General features: G+C 44.0%; 1 protein-coding gene and 1 long non-coding RNA gene across 4 annotated transcripts in view; one reads left to right on the top strand and one right to left on the bottom strand.

Moving 5' to 3' along the window:
• The window catches only part of LOC134949032 (uncharacterized), a 52,068-nt gene extending 39,257 nt beyond the window's left edge, over window positions 1–12,811 (top strand). For both annotated transcript variants that reach the window (XR_010183085.1, XR_010183086.1), the window contains one exon: window positions 12,726–12,811. This is a non-coding gene — a long non-coding RNA (uncharacterized LOC134949032). The remainder of the gene's footprint in view (window positions 1–12,725) is intronic.
• The window catches only part of RNF128 (ring finger protein 128), a 372,908-nt gene continuing 355,379 nt past the window's right edge, over window positions 1,533–19,061 (bottom strand). For both annotated transcript variants that reach the window (XM_063937364.1, XM_063937363.1), the window contains exons 5-7: window positions 14,176–14,272; window positions 12,693–12,858; window positions 1,533–4,404 (exon numbers count right to left, since the gene is read on the bottom strand). In XM_063937364.1, coding sequence (XP_063793434.1) covers window positions 4,286–4,404; window positions 12,693–12,858; window positions 14,176–14,272 — 382 coding nt within the window. In that variant the 3' untranslated portion in view covers window positions 1,533–4,285. The remainder of the gene's footprint in view (window positions 4,405–12,692; window positions 12,859–14,175; window positions 14,273–19,061) is intronic.

Here is a 19,061-nt window from a genome sequence, read left to right as displayed (position 1 = left end):
CACATTTACTAACATGATGTTTTTACATAATTTAAAAAAAAAAAAAAAGGTTTAAAAAAAATCATGTTAGTAAATGTGGAATTTAGACCCTAAAATACAAAACTGACCAAACATCGATCCAGATAAATTTTTAGTCAATATACCCCTAAATCCCATATTTACTAACAGATTATTTTTAAAAGGATCTTGAAAATCATCTGTTAGTAAAAGTGTGATTTAGGGGGCCTATTTTTTTTAAATCTGCCATCCTGTCTGTCACTGCAGTGTCACTCCTAGATTGGCCAGGTGTTTGTGCTGCACACTTGTGTCGCTTAGCTTAGTCATACAGCCACCTCGGTGCAACTTTTAGGCCTAAAAATAATATTGTAAGGCATTCAGAATAGACTGGAAATGAGTGGAAATTAATGTTATTGAGGTTAATACCGTAGGAGCAAAATAACCCCCAAATTCTGTGATTTTAGCTGTTTTTATGTTTTTTTTACAAAAATCATCCAAAATCAAAACCAAAACACGAAAGGGTGATTTTGGCAAAACCAATCCAAAATCAAAACCACGAGCGGGGAATTAGAAGCAAAACACGAAAAGTGCCCGCCGCACATCTCTAGTTAAAATACAACAGACATGCCATTTCTTGGTTCACATAAATCATATTCAGTACACAAGAGGGATACACAAAAAGTATACAATGTAAAAATGATAGATTGGATCCCTTGACATTAATTCAATTGCATAAAAGTATGTTGCTTTCACTCTATCACTCTTATCGAAAATTGATTAGTCTTGATACTGTGTGTTCCCTTGTTGGTCTTGTGTAGAATACAGTCAATATAAAAGAATGGACAGCACCACAACCTATACACCAGTGCCACTGGACTGGACCTATATACGCCAGTACCACTGGACTGGACCTATATACGCCAGTACCACTGGACTGGACCTATATACGCCAGTACCACTGGACATATTTGTGGCAGCACAGGGACACCACCACTGGACTGATGCAGGATAACTCAGCACCACTGCAATGGACTGGACTTATACAGCAGAACTGGACATATGGCAGCAGAGGACACCACCACTGTGACTGGACTGATGCAGCACAGTACACCACCACTGAACGGATGCAGCACAACACAGCACCACTGGACTGGACTGATGTAGGACACTGAAGATGGAGACACGTCCTCTCTCTACACTCTCCAATGCTGGAGTTTAAATGGCGGCAACGCACAGCTCTTTATATGGAATCCAAACCCCCGTGGGAATCCGACAGCGGGATGTTGACGTTTTGCCTCGTTCTGGTTTCCGAGTCAGGCGGGAAAACCCAAGCATGACTCAGATTCGGGCTTGGGCTCTCAGGGAACCGAACCCGCTCATCTCTAGTTCCCACACATACGAGTAGTGGGTGCCACAAGCCAACTTGTGGCTAATTGCATCTGCCCCTACATGTGTTAAAAAATTTGGAATGATTATACAACAGTACTATTGGAATACATTTATTTACATAAATTATCAATACAAATCATGATATTTACAACATTTTACAGATACACATTTGCCGGATTACACAAAGAAAAAAAAATAATTTAAAAGCAATTATTTACCTAATAACACGTCTGTTCACATTTAATTAAATGAGGTTACTGCATTAAAAGGACATTAAAAATAAAGTGCTTATTTTGTTTTTACATTATACAAGATGTGTGGTCAAGCACAAAAAAAAAAAAAAAAAAAAAAAAAAAGATGGTAGTGAACATAAAATATATAATCTGTTAGAGTAGGTAACCTTTCCTGTATATTAGTTTGTTAGAATTTACCATATACCTAATTTAGCTTATTTTATACTATTCAGAAGCATGTCGCCACTAACCTAGCGGTTCTAGACCGTGCTGATCAGCAACCAAGACATACTCCCATTTTACAAAGTGTTACCCAAGTTATTGCCAAACTAGCATATCTACATACAGGTAGCTGCTACTAAATAGAGATCCACTGATATGAGCAGGAGTGAAAATATTACAATATTTGATTTGAGGCAATTTCAGAGCTAGCAGACTACCATATTATAGTTACGCATACAAAGTCTTAAACATCAAAAGACAAAGGCAAGCTGAAGACAACACAGCATTGTGTAGGTGTCATACATTGGGAAATATTTTAATCATCCCATTAAGTGTGTTTCGGTGAGGTCATAGCACTACGTGAAGGAGATAGCTCAAATACAGGTTATCTTCTGTGCCACATGTAGAGAATAATAAGGAAGGTGTTTAAAGGATACCAAAAATGGAAGGGAAAAAAAAAGCCACTAAAAAAACATAAGACATTTTAAATAGCAGTGAATTACAAAAAGTGATTAAGAGGGGATCCATGGACCACAATTTACCTTTGTTCTTCACAACCATATTGTCTTATTGTCTCATTTGAAGGATATTAGTTGTAGGGGCTCTTTTCTAATTTAGCATTGAAGCCATTGCCAAAACTAGAGAATAAGAGGCCCATATATTTAGCACTAAGTTCACCCACTTGGACCAAGCAAGGAAAGTATTAGAAGTCTACAGGACCCATCAGATGCCAGATGAATTAGACATCAGCATTCGGATGATGGGAGGCTAAGTCATGGACATCAAAATAGGGGTAGTGTAACTAGTAACAAGAAGAACAGGCAGGGATGAAGCAGAAAATCAGTCATAAAATCTACACTTTGGTCTTTCGTAAAACAAAACTATTAATTATGGATTTTCTGATCCTTTAAGGTGCATGTTTACAATAGTAATTTTATTATATTAGAACATATAGATGAAGTTAAAATAGGCTATTTAACAATTCTTTACATATTTTTATACTATAATTGTGTAGACTGGATTATTGATGGATAATTCTTAGTCAAATTGTGCATAGATGGAATAAAATAGGACACTCAGTATTTTCAAATACTCTGTGGAAGATTCGGAAACATCTTAGCTTCTTGGCCAATCCACTTGTCTTCTGAAGTTAAGAAATGAATGTTATTTGCAACAATTTTATTGATGTAGCTACATGGAGACCAATGTATCAAAGATGGCAATGCAAGGAAACCAGAGGATTATAATATCTTCCTGAATTTGGAAACCCCACAAAAATAGTATTCATATTTTAAATACTGTAAAACTCGGGCAGGAATCTTGTGCATGTCAGCTGTAGTGGAACACCAAGGGGTAGATTTACTAAGCTTCTAATAAAGAGTGGAGGTGTTGCCCATAGCAACCAGATTTAAGCTATGGTTTCTCTATTGCATTTTAGAAAACAGACATAATCCGATACATTACTATGGGCAACATCAACACATTGTTTTTGAAGCTTAAGTAAATCTACCCAAGTCTAAAATGTCCTTCCATCATCTGGTTAAAAGAACACGTTAGGACAAGGATTTGCAACCACGGTCCTCGAGGCACACTAGCAGTCCAAGTTTTAAGGATAGCCACACTTGAGCACAGGTGGCTTAATTAGTACCTTGGTTATTTTGTTTTGCCCATCTGTGCTCAAGCATGGATATCACTAAAATCTGGACTGTTAGTGTGCTTTGAGGACAGAGGTTGGGAAACACTGCGTTAGGACCTGAAGTGCCACAAATGCTGGAGAGCCACTCATTGCCTGTTGTATGACACTCACAGTTTGGGAAAAGGAGGAAGATTACATTTTCCAATAGTTGTCAGACACTGCAAACTACATCCTGTGACAGTGCCAAACACCTAACATAATAAATACAGCATATTTCATAGAATAAATTTAGTGAGGTATCTAGGGAATGAAAATTACACACACAATTTAATTTGTTATAAAAGTATTAGGCAAATATATATCAAACCTAAATTAAAAATAATTATACATTTACCAAATAAAATAATATGCTCAATCATGAGTAAGAAATAGCCCAGTTAACAATTAACTTAGGCACCAGTAGAATGCCTAGAGCAGACATGTCCAAACTGCGGCCCTCCAGCTGTTGAGAAACTACACATCTCAGCATGCCCTGACACAGCTTTAGCATTCTCTGACAGCAAAACAGTGTCAGGGAATGCTGGGATATGTAGTTTCACAGCTGGAGGGCCGCAGTTTGGACATGCCTGGCCTAGGGTTTTCACTGTATCTTACACATTAGTTTGTGATACTTCATGACAATGAAATAAAAACATTGCTCACATACAATTTCTCTTGATTTAACAAATGAGTAAATAAAGGAGACTAAAACTTTGCAGGCAGCTGGAGTGGACAGTCCCGGATCTGCATCGTCTTCTGCACAAGGAGCTCACGATTTCACATTATGAATGTGGGAGGAGTCCTCACTTTCAAAGGTTGGATTGTCCATGTGAGGAAGAACTTCAATTGTGGCTGAGGTGTCATTGTTTACTAGTTCAATGGTCTCAACTATAAAGAGATACACAGTTTAAATTAGATCAATTAAATAGATTAGTTAAAAAAAAAAAAAAAGTTAATCACCAGACTATATTATTCACAGCAGATACATTATAAAAAAGGTATAACTGTGCAGGGGCGGATTGGACCACCGGATGCTCAGGATAGTTTCCGGTTTGACAGTTCCATAGTCACCTCATTTGGGTCGGCTCATACACTGCGGGCTGGCCAGCAGCCGCACACTTCAGAGTGCTGCTACCTGGAAGATGCAGAGGCTGTAGCTCTGGCGGTGGTTACTGGGAGGCAGTCAGGGACTAAGCAGGGGCGGGGCTACACGGGCTCTTGCTCAGCCTTGCTGGTAGGGATGCCATCGGTGGGTTATCCGATGGATAACCTCGATGGTGTAACACCATCTTGAAGGGGTCAATGGTTTTACACATTGATGGTCATCCCTGCATTACTGTACAATGAAATGTGGGCCAATCAGAGCCAATGGGCATAGCTTCATGGTATCAGGGCTAATCGCCATCCCCGGACACTGAGAAAAACAACACAATTCGATAGCACTGAACCATCGATGGTGGGAAACCATCTGGTTCTCCCCATTGATGGTACAAGTATTCAACATCGACCATAGACCATCAATTTTGAATCGATGGTCGATGGCAATCCCTACTTGCTGGTGCTGTCAGAGGGAGGGGAGAAGTGGCTGCACTGCAGATCCAGGGTCCTGCCCAGCCAGTAAGACTGCTCAGTGTTTGTAAGGTACTAGAAGATAGACACACATTTCTATACACTCTATGTGCTGTGCGTGTGCGAGTGACTTGCAGGTGAGCTTGTGTGTGCTTAAGTAACCTCTGGGGTTTTCCAAAAGCATTTTAATGGGTATGACACTAGAAACCTTGGTTGTGTTTATCAGGGGAGCGGGACATGGGCTTTCCCAACACACCCACTCCGTCCTTGTGACCCCTTGCGTGTACCTGGCAGACATAAACGTACAGCCCAGGGTGACCTCAACCCTAGCGGTTTCACATTTTCGCAGCATACTTAACACACGTCTCCTGTTTCTGTATGTAGTTTTCCCTGTGTCCTCTTGTTCTAAAAAGAGTCACTGTCCACCTACCCCTCCCCCCCCCCCCCCCAATCCTATCACTGTCCCAGCGCCAGGTGGTCTTCCCCTGTCCTGCCACAGAGTCCTCCTCCTGAACAGGTCCCTGTTCTGTCATTGTACCATGTCCCCCTGTGCTATCTCTACCTGTACCCACTGCCCTGTTTTTTTTCCCCTGTGTCCCATTGCTGTGTATGTGTCAGGTTACCACTATCCTCCTCCCACATTAGCATTCAAATCAGAGACGTAACTGCAGCAAAAGATGCAAGGAAGGCCCGCAACTACATCAACTCAGAATCAGGCCCTATAAGGAGGGATTCTGCCCCTTCAACAGACCCCACTCCTGCTTCCATAAATTTCCTGGGCTGGTTTTCCATCCCAATCCACCCCTGTAAAGGTGCATACACATGGTGCAATGTATTCTAACGATTTTGACTAGTCAAAATCTTAAGAAAAGTTAGCATATATTGCACCATGTGTATACAGATTGAGATACTGATGTGCGGTCCGGCGGGATCTTTATCGCAAGAAAAAATAGAGACTGTGCATGCAAGGCAATTTTGAAATCATCTCCTTTCTGTTTACTGTGACACCTCCCTTTTCAAGCACCTGAGAAGTATCACCAGAGTGATTGAGCAGTTACCACTGTGTATGTTTGCATGTATGTATGTTTGCTGACCAATGTAACAGCATCAGGAGCCTAGCATATTATATTGGTCTCATTCTTAATAAACCATCTAATTCAATGGTAATTGTACTTCCAATTCTGTTTTAATCTGCTCTGTTAATCTTCTAGTTCTGTACTCTTAACAAGGAGTCATCAGAATTTTATCTTGTGGGTGCAAGTTTAGAAGGGATTGATCTGGGGAAGAATTCATATCTTTTACAGATGTGTCAAAATTTGTATGGATAAGAAAATGTACAGTTATTTATATTCTGCAGATCTGATTATTAAATATCTAATTCCTATTGATATATTGGTGTGTATTACATTACTGTGGTTTCTGTGAAACCTCCAGATTTAGTTTGCAGAAGCTTCTACCATTTGCTTTTTTTGAATCTTGGCATCAATCCATGAGAAAAATCTCAGTATGGGGTGAATTTTCATTAATTAATTTTAACAGGCTCAGACATTTCTGATAACAGAAGTGCCCAAGTATATATTTACATAGTAACTAAGGTTGAAAAAAAGACAATTGTCCATCGAGTTCAACCTATCCGTGGTCTCCTATGCAGTCTTATTATAGGACTAGTTATATTTATGTTAGGACTAGTTGTATTAACTATAATGCGTGACTACGCACCATAACCCTGAATATCTTTATCCAATAAGAATTTATCTAACCCATTCTTAAAGGTGTTTACGGAGTCCGCCGTTACTACTCTCTCAGGCAGGGAATTCCAAACATGTATTCATTATAAATATTTATTTCTCTGACGTCCTAAGTGGATGCTGGGGACTCCGTCAGGACCATGGGGATTAGCGGCTCCGCAGGAGACAGGGCACAAAAGTAAAAGCTTTTGGATCAGGTGGTGTGCACTGGCTCCTCCCCCTATGACCCTCCTCCAAGCCTCAGTTAGATTTTTGTGCCCGGCCGAGAAGGGTGCAATCTAGGTGGCTCTCCTAAAGAGCTGCTTAGAGTAAAAGTTTTGTTAGGTTTTTTATTTTCAGTGAGTCCTGCTGGCAACAGGCTCACTGCATCGAGGGACTTAGGGGAGAGAAGTGAACTCACCTGCGTGCAGGATGAATTGGCTTCTTAGGCTACTGGACACCATTAGCTCCAGAGGGAGTCGGAACAAAGGTCTCACCCTGGGGTTCGTCCCGGAGCCGCGCCGCCGACCCCCTTGCAGATGCCGAAAAGTGAAGAGGTCCAGAAACCGGCGGCAGAAGACTTTTCAGTCTTCATAAGGTAGCGCACAGCACTGCAGCTGTGCGCCATTGTTGTCAGCACACTTCATAGCAGCGGTCACTGAGGGTGCAGGGCGCTGGGGGGGGCGCCCTGGGCAGCAATGATAGTACCTTATTCTGGCTAAAAATACATCACATATAGCCCCTGGGGGCTATATGGATGTATTTAACCCCTGCCAGGTCTCAGAAAAACGGGAGAAGAAGCCCGCCGAAAAGGGGGTGTGGCCTATTCTCCTCAGCACACAGCGCCATTTTCCCTCACAGAAATGCTGGTGGGAAGGCTCCCAGGCTCTCCCCTGCACTGCACTACAGAAACAGGGTTAAAACAGAGAGGGGGGGCACTTATTTGGCGATATGACTATATATATTAAAATGCTATAAGGGAAAAACACTTATATAAAGGTTGTCCCTGTATAATTATAGCGTTTTTGGTGTGTGCTGGCAAACTCTCCCTCTGTCTCCCCAAAGGGCTAGTGGGGTCCTGTCCTCTATCAGAGCATTCCCTGTGTGTGTGCTGTGTGTCGGTACGTGTGTGTCGACATGTATGAGGACGATGTTGGTGAGGAGGCGGAGCAATTGCCTGTAATGGTGATGTCACTCTCTAGGGAGTCGACACCGGAATGGATGGCTTATTCAAGGAATTACGTGATAATGTCAACAGAGACGGCCGGCAAACAAAATAGTACCTGTCCAGGCGTCTCAAACACCGTCAGGGGCTTTAAAACGCCCATTTACCTCAGTCGGTAGACACAGACACGGACACTGATTTCAGTGTCGACGGTGAAGAAACAAACGTATTTTCCTTTAGGGCCACACGTTACTTGTTAAGGGCAATGAAGGAGGTGTTACATATTTCTGATACTACAAGTACCACAAAAAAGGGTATTATGTGGGGTGTGAAAAAACTACCTGTAGTTTTTCCTGAATCAGATAAATTAAATGAAGTGTGTGATGATGCGCCAGAAGTTAGGGCGCGTTGGGAAACACCCCTTAGTGTGGATAAGGCGCTCACACGCTTATCAAAACAAGTGGCGGTACCGTCTCCAGATAGGAGGCTGGAAAATATCCTAAGAAGTATATACACACACATACTGGTGTTATACTGCGACCAGCGATCGCCTCAGCCTGGATGTGCAGAGCTGGGGTGGCTTGGTCGGATTCCCTGACTAAAAATATTGATACCCTTGACAGGGACAGTATTTTATTGACTATAGAGCATTTAAAGGATGCATTTCTATATATACGAGATGCACAGAGGGATATTTGCACTCTGGCATCAAGAGTAAGTGCGATGTCCATATCTGCCAGAAGATGGTCAGGTGATGCAGATTCCAAACGGCACAAAGTAGTATTGCCGTATAAAGGGGAGGAGTTATTTGGGGTCGGTCCATCGGACCTGGTGGCCACGGCAACTGCTGGAAAATCCACCGTTTTTACCCTAAGTCACATCTCTGCAGAAAAAGACACCGTCTTTTCAGCCTCAGTCCTTTCGTCCCCATAAGAGTCATATCTGCCCAGGGATAGAGGAAAGGGAAGAAGACTGCAGCAGGCAGCCCATTCCCAGAAACAGAAGCCTCCACCGCTTCTGCCAAGTTTCTCAGCATGACGCTGGGGCCGTACAGGACCCCTGGATCCTACAAGTAGGATCCCAGGGGTACAGATTGGAAAGTCGAGACGTTTCCCCCTCGCAGGTTCCTGAAGTCTGCTTTACCAACGTCTCCCTCCGACAGGGAGGCAGTATTGGAAACAATTCACAAGCTGTATTCCCAGCAGGTGATAATCAAAGTACCCCTCCTACAACAAGGAAAAGGGTATTATTCCACACTATGTTGTGGTACTGAAGCCAGAAGGCTCGGTGAGACCTATTCTAAATCTGAAATATTTGAACACTTACAAAGGTTCAAATCAAGATGGAGTCACTCAGCAGTGATAGCGAACCAGGAAGAAGGGGACTATAGGGTGTCCCGGGACATCAGGGATACTTACCTCCATGTCCAATTTGCCCTTCTCACCAAGGGTACCTCAGGTTCGTGGTACAGAACTGTCACTATCAGTTTCAGACGCTGCCGTTTGGATTGTCCACGGCACCCCGGGTCTTTACCAAGGTAATGGCCGAAATGATGATTCTTCTTCAAAGAAAATGGACGACCTCCTGATAAGAGCAAGGTCCAGAGAACAGTTGGAGGTCGGAGTAGCACTATCTCAAGTAGTTCTACGACAGCACGGGTGGATTCTAAATATTCCAAAACCGCAGTTGTTTCCGACGACACATCGGCTGTTCCTAGGGATGATTCTGGACACAGTCCAGAAAAGGGTGTTTCTCCCGGAGAAGAAAGCCAGGGAGTTATCCGAGCTAGTCAGGAACCTCCTAAAACCAGGAAAAGTGTCAGTGCATCATTGCACAAGGGTCCTGGGAAAAATGGTGGCTTCTTACGAAGCGATTCCATTCGGCAGTTTTCACGCAAGAACTTTTCAGTGGGATCTGCTGGAAAAATGGTCCGGATCGCATCTTCAGATGCATCAGCGGATAACCCTGTCTCCAAGGACAAGGGTGTTTCTTCTGCGGTGGCTGCAAAGTACTCATCTACTAATGGGCCGCAGATTCGGCATTCAGGAAGGGTCCTGGTGACCAGGGATGCCAGCCTGAGAGGCTGGGGAGCAGTCACACAGGGAAAAAATTTCCAGGGAGTGTGATCAAGTCTGGAGAATTCTCTCCACATAAATATACTGGAGCTAAGGGCAAGTTACAATGCTCTAAGCTTAGCAAGACCTCTGCTTCAAGGTCAGCCGGTATTGATCCAGTGGGACAACATCACGGCAGTCGCCCACGTAAACAGACAGGGCGGCACAAGAAGCAGAAGGGCAATAGCAGAAACTGCAAGTCGGGAAGTCTTCCACATGATTGTGAACCATTGGGAAAGACCAAAGGTGGACATGATGGCGTCCCGCCTGAACAAAAAACTGGACAGGTATTGCGCCAGGTCAAGAGACCCTCAGGCAATAGCTGTGGACGATCTGGTAACACCGTGGGTGTACCAGTCAGTGTATGTGTTCCCTCCTCTGCTTCTCATACCCAAGGTACTGAGAATTATAAGACGTAGAGGAGTAAGAACTATACTCGTGGCTCCGGATTGGCCAAGAAGGACTTGGTACCTGGAACTTCAAGAGATGCTCACAGAGGACTCATGGCCTCTGCCGCTAAGAAGGGACTTGCTTCAGCAAGTACCATGTCTGTTCCAAGACTTACCGCGGCTGCGTTTGACGGCATGGCGGTTGAACGCCGGATCCTAAGGGAAAAAGGCATTCCGGAAGAGGTCATTCCTACCCTGGTCAAAGCCAGGAAGGAGGTGACCGCACAACATTATCACCACATGTGGCGAAAATATGTTGCGTGGTGTGAGGCCAGGAAGGCCCCACGAAGAAATTTCAACTCGGTCGATTCCTGCATTTCCTGCAAACAGGAGTGTCTATGGGCCTCAAATGGGGGTCCATTAAGGTTCAAATTTCGGCCCTGTCGATTTTCTTCCAGAAAGAATTGGCTTCAGTTCCTGAAGTCCAGAAGTTTGTCAAGGGAGTACTGCATATACAACCCCCTTTTGTGCCTCCAGTGGCACTGTGGGATCTCAACGTAGTTCTGGGATTCCTCAAATCACATTGGTTTAAACCGCTCAAATCTGTGGATTTGAAATATCTCACATGGAAAGTGACCATGCTGTTGGCCCTGGCCTCGGCCAGGCGAGTGTCAGAATTGGCGGCTTTGTCTCACAAAAGCCCATATCTGATTGTCCATTCGGACAGGGCAGAGCTGCGGACTCGTCCCCAGTTTCTCCCTAAGGTGGTGTCAGTGTTTCACCTGAACCAGCTTATTGTGGTACCTGCGGCTACTAGGGACTTGGAGGACTCCAAGTTGCTAGATGTTGTCAGGGCCCTGAAAATATAGGTTTCCAGGACGGCTGGAGTCAGGAAAACTGACTTGCTGTTATCCTGTATGCACCCAATAAATAAACTGGGTGCTCTTGCTTCTAAGCAGACGATTGCTAGTTGGATGTGTAGTACAATTCAGCTTGCACATGCTGTGGCAGGCCTGCCACAGCCAAAATATGTAAAATATGTAAATGCCCATTCCACAAGGAAGGTGGGCTCATCTTGGGCGGCTGCCCGAGGGGTCTCGGCTTTACAACTTTGCCGAGCAGCTACTTGGTCAGGGGCACACCCTGACTGAGGAGGACCTGGAGTTCTCTCATTCGGTGCTGCAGAGTCATCCGCACTCTCCCGCCCGTTTGGGAGCTTTGGTATAATCCCCATGGTCCTGACGGAGTCCCCAGCATCCACTTAGGACGTCAGAGAAAATAAGAATTTACTTACCGATAATTCTATTTCTCGTAGTCCGTAGTGGATGCTGGGCGCCCATCCCAAGTGCGGATTGTCTGCAATACTTGTACATAGTTATTGTTACAAAAATCGGGTTATTATTGTTGTGAGCCATCTTTTCAGAGGCTCCGCTGTTATCATGCTGTTAACTGGGTTCAGATCACAGGTTGTACAGTGTGATTGGTGTGGCTGGTATGAGTCTTACCCGGGATTCAAAATCCTTCCTTATTGTGTACGCTCGTCCAGGCACAGTATCCTAACTGAGGCTTGGAGGAGGGTCATAGGGGGAGGAGCCAGTGCACACCACCTGATCCAAAAGCTTTTACTTTTGTGCCCTGTCTCCTGCGGAGCCGCTAATCCCCATGGTCCTGACGGAGTCCCCAGCATCCACTACGGACTACGAGAAATAGAATTATCGGTAAGTAAATTCTTATTTTCCCGAATAATTAAGCATGTTTGTTTAAATTAAAATGCTTTTAAACATTGCTGCAAAAGATAGGAGATTTTCATATTACCAATTACCTACGTATCACCAATAAAATTAGAGATGAGCGGGTTCGGTTTTACTCGGTTCTCAAAACGGCATCTTATTGGCTATCCAAAACACGTGACATCCGTGAGCCAATAAGATGCCGTTTTGAGAACCGAGTAAAATCTAACCCGCTCATCTCTACCAATAATTGTGATTCTTTCTTCTCCCCACATTCCCGCTTTCAAACTATATTAGAAAAGGCATTCAACACACAACCTCCAACGTCTTTTCATATATACTGTGAGGGATTATGGCATAAGATTTGCACAGTGATATAAAGGTTTCATTCACAGGGTCATTATGCCTCTGTCTGAATGACAATACATGTATACTTTGTGTATTGGTGTATGCAGGGATGAATCTCAGGCTGGAAAACTCACATGTATTTTCATGTTCTTCTATTGGCTCATCAGCACCTCGGACTGAGGCATATCCAGACGAGGCTGTCTCACTACGGGTCTCTTCTTCTACCGTCACTGTGTTATGCTGAAGCTCATTGGACACTGTGGCTATTGCCAAGCTGGTATCTGGCTCTTCATCATCAGCCTTGAAAACATTCATAAACAATGTTTTATAGTTAATCAGAGCACACAGAGTATAGAAAACTGCATACTAAAGGAGGAACAGTCGGTGCAATGTTAAAAAGCAGCTTTCAAGTTTTGCTATTTAAAAAAGATGAACTTGGAAACAGACAAGCATGCATGGTGTATATACTATGGAGCCACAAGTGATCGAACTAATGAAGAAAAAGCTCATCTCGCCTTGACTAAAGTAATACTGAACAGGGTACTGGACAGTATATCAATGAAAAAGTAGCATCCCTGGCCTGTCTCCACTACACTCATCAGAAATATGTAAGAATGTTCTATGCACCTAGTCTTCAAAGAAACCGGTTACCAGTCAACAACAAAAAAAAAAAAACTCACAAGCGAAATTGGGAGTGCTATACTTTCAGAAGGAGCAATCACTGATGAAGTGAACCAGCTATAGGGTCAAGTAAGCGCTCAACACTGCCCAAAATGTCCAACTATGAGCTGTATCATATGTGCTGCTGATGTCAGGGATATAGAAACTTTAACGTAATAAATGGCAAAGTCTAAGGGAAAAGTCCAGGGAAAAAGAACAAAAGGAAAATGATCATCCGCATGCAAAAGGAGAACCTACACTTTTGGTTTCAGACCTTAATACACACATTTAAAAAAAATGTTTTATTATAGTTGGATCTGCCAAGCTACACATGAAGGTTTCTAATTACACCAATTGTCATGTAATAGCTTATATTTAGTGATGAATAAAGATGTGCTCATCATGTACACAGAGAAATGGAGGGGGATTAACCAGTATTTATAAGATTACATCTCATCCATGCACTAGTTACTTAACTTACTTGTGACATCACTCGATTGATTTAAGTTTTTAAAATGTAATGAACTATAGAAAATTTCTCCCATTAAGTTTAATTCTATAATGTATAATTACATGAGTGTTGATCTCAAAATATGTTGGGCCTGTTTTGTGAGCATGGCTTGGAGGAGTAGCTACAGTATGTGACAGACTTATCAAGCAGAGTAAAGAGTAGTGGAACCATGTCGAAGTTTCTTATAGCAACCAATCCGCTTCAAGGTAGCATTTATCTATAAAATGATAGGTAGAATCTGCTTGCTATGGGAAACTTCTCCACTTCAGCCTTTTTGCTGCTTGATACATCAACCCCTATACCACTAACATAGCCCTGCGAACACACTATAGAAATGCCTTCAAAAGGAAATAAACAATAAATAAAACACTTATATCACTTGTTTAAAGACCAACAAAATGTACAGGCCATCAGCAGAGGTACAGACTTGCAGTATGGTGACTTACCGCAATGCCTAACGATTTCAGAATGTCACACTTGCACATTGGGCATGTTCGGTGTTCTAGCAGCCAGGGATCAATGCAGTTCTTATGAAAGAAGTGACTGTGAAAACAAAAATCTAATGTTATCTATGCATAAAAAACTAGCCAATGAAAATCTATATAGTATTGGCCATTAGTTTCCCAGGAAATGATCCAGTTCCAAATAATGTTTAATAACCATCCCTTTTAAACAGGGAATACATATTACACAGCGTTTTACAGATAATAGTCACATCAGTCAGGTTGTCAAATGTTTGTCATTAAGTTCCATGTCCCATGATTCAGTTTTGAAAATCATTATATACTTGCTCTATTTTAATGCAGTCTTCAATGGAATATATTCAGATTAATAAACTGCATGACAACCACAAGTTTGGGAACCTTAACTCTGGAGATGTATTAAACCTTTGAGAGAGATAAAGTGGAGAAGTTGCCCATAGCAACCTGCTTCTAATTCAATTTATAGACTGCTAGATAAATAGCTATAAGCTGGTTGGGATGACATAGGCAATTGCGCCATTTTATTCCTCAAAGGTTTGATAAATTTATCCTACAGTAAGGATGGCAAGACTCTCAAGCCAACCCAAAAAAAAATAATTATAATTATATACACTACTCAAAAAAATAAAGGGAACACTAAAATAACACATCCTAGATCTGAATGAATGAAATATTATTATTAAATGCTTTGTTCTTTACATAGTTGAATGTGCTGACAACAAAATCACACAAAAATTATCAATGGAAATCAAATTTATTAACCCATGGAGGTCTGGATTTGGAGTCACCCTCAATATTAAAGTGGAAACACACACTACAGGCTGATCCAACTTTGATGTAATGTCCTTAAAACAAGTCAAAATGAGGATCAGTAGTGTGTGTGTGTGGCCTCCACGTGCCTGTATGACCTCCCTACAATGCCTGGGCATGCTCCTGATGAGGTGACGGATGGTCTCCTGAGGGATCTCCTCCCAGACCTGGACTAAAGCATCCACCAACTCCTGGACAGTCTGTGGTGCAATGTGGCTTTGGTGGATGGAGCGAGACATGATGTCCCAGATGTGCTCAATTGGATTCAGGTCTGGGGAACGGGCAGGCCAGTCCATAGCATCAATGCCTTCGTCTTGCAGGAACTGCTGACACTCCAGCCACATGAGGTCTAGCATTGTCTTGCATTAGGAGGAACCCAGGGCCAACCGCACCAGCATATGGCCTCAAAAGGGGTCTGAGGATCTCATCTCGGTACCTAATGGCAGTCAGGCTACCTCTGGTGAGCACATGGAGGGCTGTGCGGCCCCCCAAAGAAATGCCACCCCACACCATTACCGACTCACTGCCAAACCAGTCATGCTGGAGGATGTTGCAGGCAGCAGAACGTTCTCCTTGGCATCTCCAGACTGTCACGTCTGTCACATGTGCTCAGTGAGAACCTGCTTTCATCTGTGAAGAGCACAGAATTTGCCAATCTTGGTGTTCTCTGGCAAATGCCAAACGTCCTGCACGGTGTTGGGCTGTAAGCACAACCCCCACCTGTGGACGTCGGGCCCTCATATCACCCTCATGGAATCTGTTTCTGATCGTTTGAGTAGACACATGCACATTTGTGGCTTGCTGGAGGTCATTTTGCAGGGCTCTGGCAGTGTTCCTCCTTGCACAAAGGCGGAGGTAGCGGTCCTGCTGCTGGGTTGTTGCCCTCCTACGGCCTCCTCCACATCTCCTGATGTACTGGCCTGTCTCCTGGTAGCGCCTCCATGCTCTGGACACTACGCTGACAGACACAGCAAACCTTCTTGCCACAGCTCGCATTGATGTGCCATCCTGGATGAGCTGCACTACCTGAGCCACTTGTGTGGGTTGTAGGGAGGTCATACAGGCACATGGAGGCCACACACACTACTGAGCCTCATTTTGACTTGTTTTAAAGGACACTACATCAAAGTTGGATCAGCCTGTAGTGTGCTTTTCCACTTTAATATTGAGGGCGACTCCAAATCCAGACCTCCATGGGTTAATAATTTTTGATTTCCATTGATAATTTTTGTGTGATTTTGTTGTCAGCACATTCAACTATGTAAAGAACAAAGTATTTAATAAGAATATTTCATTCATTCAGATCTAGGATGTGTTATTTTAGTGTTCCCTTTATTTTTTGGAGCAGTGATAGAGATAGAGAGAGATATATATATATATATATATATATATATATATATATATATATATATACATATACACACACACACACACACACACATATATATACACACATATATATACACACACACACATATATATATATACACATACATATACACACACACACACACATATACACACATACAGACATGAGAGGGTGCTGCAATACTATAGAGAGTTTACTTTGAATATGATCACAACAAGGAGGTCTTGTTTGTTCCACAGTAGCAGATCTAGCAGAAACAGATTCACTGCTTTGTGATTTCAGCAATTAAAATGTCTATACATTTTCCACTTGTATTGCATGAGGGTTTAAAGGTTGGCACTGCAGTATAATGTATGACAAAAATAGTTTTAATGTGTAGGTTACAGGGTTATGTCATCAATTGATTCATGACTCTCAGTCATGATAAGGAGTTGGATCAGAACAGCTGCCCATCGTGCTCTCAGACCAAAGGCGGGAGTAATGCTTACTCCCGCCTTTGGTCTGAGAGCACGATGGGCAGCTATTCTGATCCAACTCCTTATCATGACTAATACCCCTTTTCCACTAGCTCAAAAAACACGGGTAAATGCACGGGGGCGCGCATTTACCCGTGTTTTTGGCAAGTGGAAAAGGGTAAACCCGGATCAAGTGACCCGTGAATCCTACCCGGCTATTTATCTGGGTAGGACACGGGAATGATCCGGGTAGGGTGTAGTGTAAACGGGAGCCGTGTCGATGCGACACGGCTCCCGTTTACACTGTATGGATGGGCGGCGCTGGGAGATCATGTGATCTCCCTGCGCCGCCCCTGCCGTGTAGCTAGAAGCGTCACCAACCCGGCATATGCCGGGTTGTGACTGCTAATGGGAAAGGGACCGAGCACGGGTCGCAGCAGGGGGCAGCTCCCGTGTCAGGCTCCGGGCTGCGACCCGTGCTCGTAGGTGTAAAAGGGGTATGAGAGTCATGAATCAGTAGATGACATAACCCTGTAACCTACACATTAGAGCATACTTGCCAACTCACCCGGGAGACTCCTGATTTTTCAGGTAGTCCCCAACACAACCAGAAAGTAGCTAGATTTCCCACATCCCACCTGCTTCCTAGTGAAGCGTACATGATGGGTAGAATCCTGGTGCTATATGGAGGGGACGGGGTAAATGACATGAATTGTGTCTTTTTGGCCCCTCCATGTGGACCCTTAAATCACTGCATTTTCCCATGATGGTAGTGGGTCCTAATGACATGAGAGCTCAGCCCTGCCCCCCGAAGTGGCTAGCAGTAAGAAGTTGGCAAGTATGCATTAACGTGATAGCTAAAAGAATGTTTCATGGTAAACAAACTAGGTTTTTAATAGGTCTAGAATGATACAGGGACTTCTGTAATATCCTGTGAGACACAGACTCAAATTTCAGTGAGTCCATCCATATTTCTCTGACGTCCTAGTGGATGCTGGGAACTCCGTAAGGACCATGGGGAATAGCGGCTCCGCAGGAGACTGGGCACAATTAAAGAAAGCTTTAGGTCACCTGGTGTGCACTGGCTCCTCCCACTATGACGCTCCTCCAAGCCTCAGTTAGATTTTGTGCCCGGCCGAGGTTGGATGCACACTAGGGGCTCTCCTGAGCTTCTAGAAAGAAAGTATATATTTAGGTTTTTTATTTTACAGTGAGACCTGCTGGCAACAGGCTCACTGCAGCGAGGGACTAAGGGGAGAAGAAGCGAACCTACCTGCTTGCAGCTAGCTTGGGCTTCTTAGGCTACTGGACACCATTAGCTCCAGAGGGACCGACCGCATGGAACTGGCCTTGGTGTTCGGTCCCGGAGTCGCGCCGCCGTCCCCCTTACAGAGCCAGAAGCAAGAAGAGGTCCGGAAAATCAGCGGCAGAAGACATCAGTCTTCACCAAGGTAGCGCACAGCACTGCAGCTGTGCGCCATTGCTCCTCATACACATTTCACACTCCGGTCACTGAGGGTGCAGGGCGCTAGGGGGGGGGCGCCCTGAGCAGCAATAAAAAGACCTTGGCTGGCAAAAATACCACAATATATAGCCCCAGAGGCTATATATGTGATAATTACCCCTGCCAGAATCCAGAAAAAAGCGGGAGAATAGTCTGCGAAAAAGGGGCGGAGCTATCTCCTTCAGCACACTGGCGCCATTTCTCCCTCACAGCTCCGCTGGAAGGAAGCTCCCTGGCTCTCCCCTGCAGTCTACACTACAGAAAAGGGTAAAAAAGAGAGGGGGGGCACTACATTTAGGCGCAGTATATATAACAGCAGCTATAGGGGACATAATTCAGTTAGTCTCTGCATTATATAGCGCTCTGGTGTGTGCTGGCATACTCTCACTCTGTCTCCCCAAAGGGCTTTTGTGGGTCCTGTCCTCTGTTAGAGCATTCCCTGTGTGTGTGCGGTGTGTCGGTACGGCTGTGTCGACATGTTTGATGAGGATAATGAGGTGGAGGCGGAGCAGTTGCATATAGAAGGGATGTCACCCCCTGCGGGTCAGACACCTGAGTGGATGGACTTATGGAAGGAATTGCGTGCACGCGTCGACTCCTTACACAAAAAAATTTGACGACATGCCAAATGCGGGACAGCCGGCTTCTCAGCTCGTGCCTGTCCAGGCGTCTCAAAGGCCATCGGGGTCTCTAAAACGCCCGCTACCTCAGA

This window comes from Pseudophryne corroboree, chromosome 8, assembly GCF_028390025.1.
Source record: "Pseudophryne corroboree isolate aPseCor3 chromosome 8, aPseCor3.hap2, whole genome shotgun sequence".
Taxonomy (NCBI): Eukaryota; Metazoa; Chordata; class Amphibia; order Anura; family Myobatrachidae; genus Pseudophryne; species Pseudophryne corroboree.
Note: the sequence above shows the minus strand (reverse complement) of the source record. Positions and strands in the feature narration are given on the sequence as shown.